This window comes from Neomonachus schauinslandi, unplaced genomic scaffold (assembly GCF_002201575.2).
Source record: "Neomonachus schauinslandi unplaced genomic scaffold, ASM220157v2 HiC_scaffold_814, whole genome shotgun sequence".
Taxonomy (NCBI): Eukaryota; Metazoa; Chordata; class Mammalia; order Carnivora; family Phocidae; genus Neomonachus; species Neomonachus schauinslandi.
In genome coordinates, this window is record NW_025409504.1 from 8,116 (window position 1) to 10,200 (window position 2,085).

General features: G+C 45.9%; 1 protein-coding gene across 1 annotated transcript; it reads left to right on the plus strand.

Annotated features, from left to right (window-relative positions):
• Positions 1 to 1,253: 1,253 nt before the first annotated feature.
• On the plus strand, positions 1,254 to 1,595 carry LOC110586280 (small ubiquitin-related modifier 2-like). The gene is made up of 2 exons (XM_021696483.1): positions 1,254 to 1,407; positions 1,465 to 1,595. Exons 1-2 carry the CDS (start codon positions 1,254 to 1,256, stop codon positions 1,539 to 1,541), a joined length of 231 nt encoding a protein of 76 aa, XP_021552158.1. The 3' UTR covers positions 1,542 to 1,595.
• Positions 1,596 to 2,085: the final 490 nt, after the last annotated feature.

The window sequence follows — 2,085 nt, forward strand, 5'->3', positions numbered from 1 at the left end:
CTTCCCTGTGGCTCTACCCTCATCACACCCAAGTGGGCAAAGGGACCATCAGTGTCCCGGGATAGGATAAAAACACTCTGACAAGGACTTCCAGCTCTGAGGAGAGTAGCACTGTGGGGAATAGGGCTGAGTGGCAAGTCCCTTTATCAAGCTGGCCCTTGAAAGCATTCCCAGTGCATGTCCTTCCTTTCTATGTGTGAGGTAGTTAAGGAGTTCCGTGAATGATGCCAAAACAGATAGTGGAGGGAGGGGATTCCCTGGAGTATATGTTAGAAAGAAAGTTTACAATGATGCCATCTGAGAAACAGACACGAAGACTCAGAGTTTGATTTCCCCAGTGCTTTCTGCCCCCATGCATACCCCTCCCCACCACATACGCATTCTTCCCTGCCCCAAGCCCACATCACACCAGAGATGTCCTGGCTGTCGAGCCGCGATGGGTGAAGAATGAGTGAAGAATGGCTGGAGTGCATTTGTGGTCGGTGTCGGTGGTGGAGAGGAAAGCGGTGGTGGGGGGGGATGGTCCTGGGGGGGCGGGCAGGGCCAGCCAGACAGGAGAGATTTAGGGGCTGGGTCCAGGGGGTTTATCCATATGGGTTTTATAATCAGCATTCCAGGATAAGTGGCTCTTCCATCAGATTACACTGTGCATCATGGATGAAACTACATGGAATCCACAGGAAACACGTTGAAAGAAGACACATGCTCACAGTGGTAATTTGGGAATCCTTGAAGGGCCAGTGGCAGGGCAGCCTGTTCACTGCCTCATAAAGTAACACTCCGGTTCTTGCTGCTACAATTTGTCATTGGTCTGGACGGTGGCAGCAGGTTCCCGGGATAGAACATGAACAAGAGGGAGGGACATGGTGGGAGATGGCGGATCAGGGACTCGGCCTGCCTTTGTAGCTGCGGCCTCTGTGTGCTGTTGGGGGGAGGGAAGGGCATGTCCATATGGAGGGATGTGTGTGTGAGTGTGTGTGTGCTGGGGTGAAGTTAGGACTGCTGACCGCACAGGCAGAGACTAGGCGTCACTAACTATAAGCTTGTGATATTTCCTAGTACCGATTTTAAATCCAGTTTTTATTAAGAGAGTCATAATTGTTAGCATTGAGACAGAACAATAATATGGATAATTGAGGTAATAGTTATTGGATCCTTACTCTGCATTGGACATTATGCTAAACACCTGACATTCGGTGCGGAGCTGGTACCTCTTTGGTGAAGCCGCAGCTGAGGAGACTCCGGTGCTCGCCATGGCCGATGAAAAGCCCAAGGAAGGAGTCAAGACTGAGAACAACGATCATATTAATTTGAAGGTTGCGGGGCAGGATGGTTCTGTGGTGCAGTTTACGATTAAGAGGCACACACCACTTAGTAATCTAATGAAAGCCTACTGTGAACGACAGGGTTTGTCAATGAGGCAGATCAGATTCCAATTTGATGGGCAGCCAATCAATGAAACAGACACACCTGCACAGTTGGAAATGGAGGATGAAGATACAATTGATGTGTTCCAGCAGCAGACAGGAGGTGTCTACTAAAAAGGGAACCTGCTACTTTACTCCAGAACTCTGTTCCTCCAGACCAAGAAGACATTCTCAAGTAGAAAGTCACAATTTGGTTCCACCACATCCTGACTACTACAGTACAGTTTTCTCTATTCTTTCATTTTCCCCTTCCCCGTTCCTTTATTGTACATAAAGTAACTGTGGATGTGCACAAGCATATCGCATTTTTTTTTAAATGGCCAATGGTATGTTTTGATCGACATCAAATGGAGATGGGATGGGGGAAAACACTGTTTCTGTGAAAATACCCTCTCCCCATTAGTGGCATGCTCAGTCAGCTCTTATCTTTATATTCCGGTAAGTTATTTTGCTCTCACAGTTTAACAAAAAAAGGAAAACATAAAAATCCTTTTATAACAACAATTTTATAACTTTTTTGTACGTAGCTGTTACATGTAGGGCAATCTGTCTTTAAGTAGGGATATATTACCCTAAAAGAAATGAATCCTAGGTAGTTTTCCCTTCAAGTCAAGCATATTGTTGTTTAAATAAACTTGTTGTTTAAAAAAAATAAAAA

Excerpts from the sequence above, each read along its gene's own strand:
- LOC110586280 (XM_021696483.1), top strand. The coding sequence starts at position 1,254 with ATGGCCGATGAAAAGCCCAAGGAAGGAGTCAAGACTGAGAACAACGAT. Across the intron at positions 1,408-1,464 it reads AGCCTACTGTGAACGACAGG|ACACACCTGCACAGTTGGAA; the intron begins GTTTGTCAATGA and ends TCAATGAAACAG.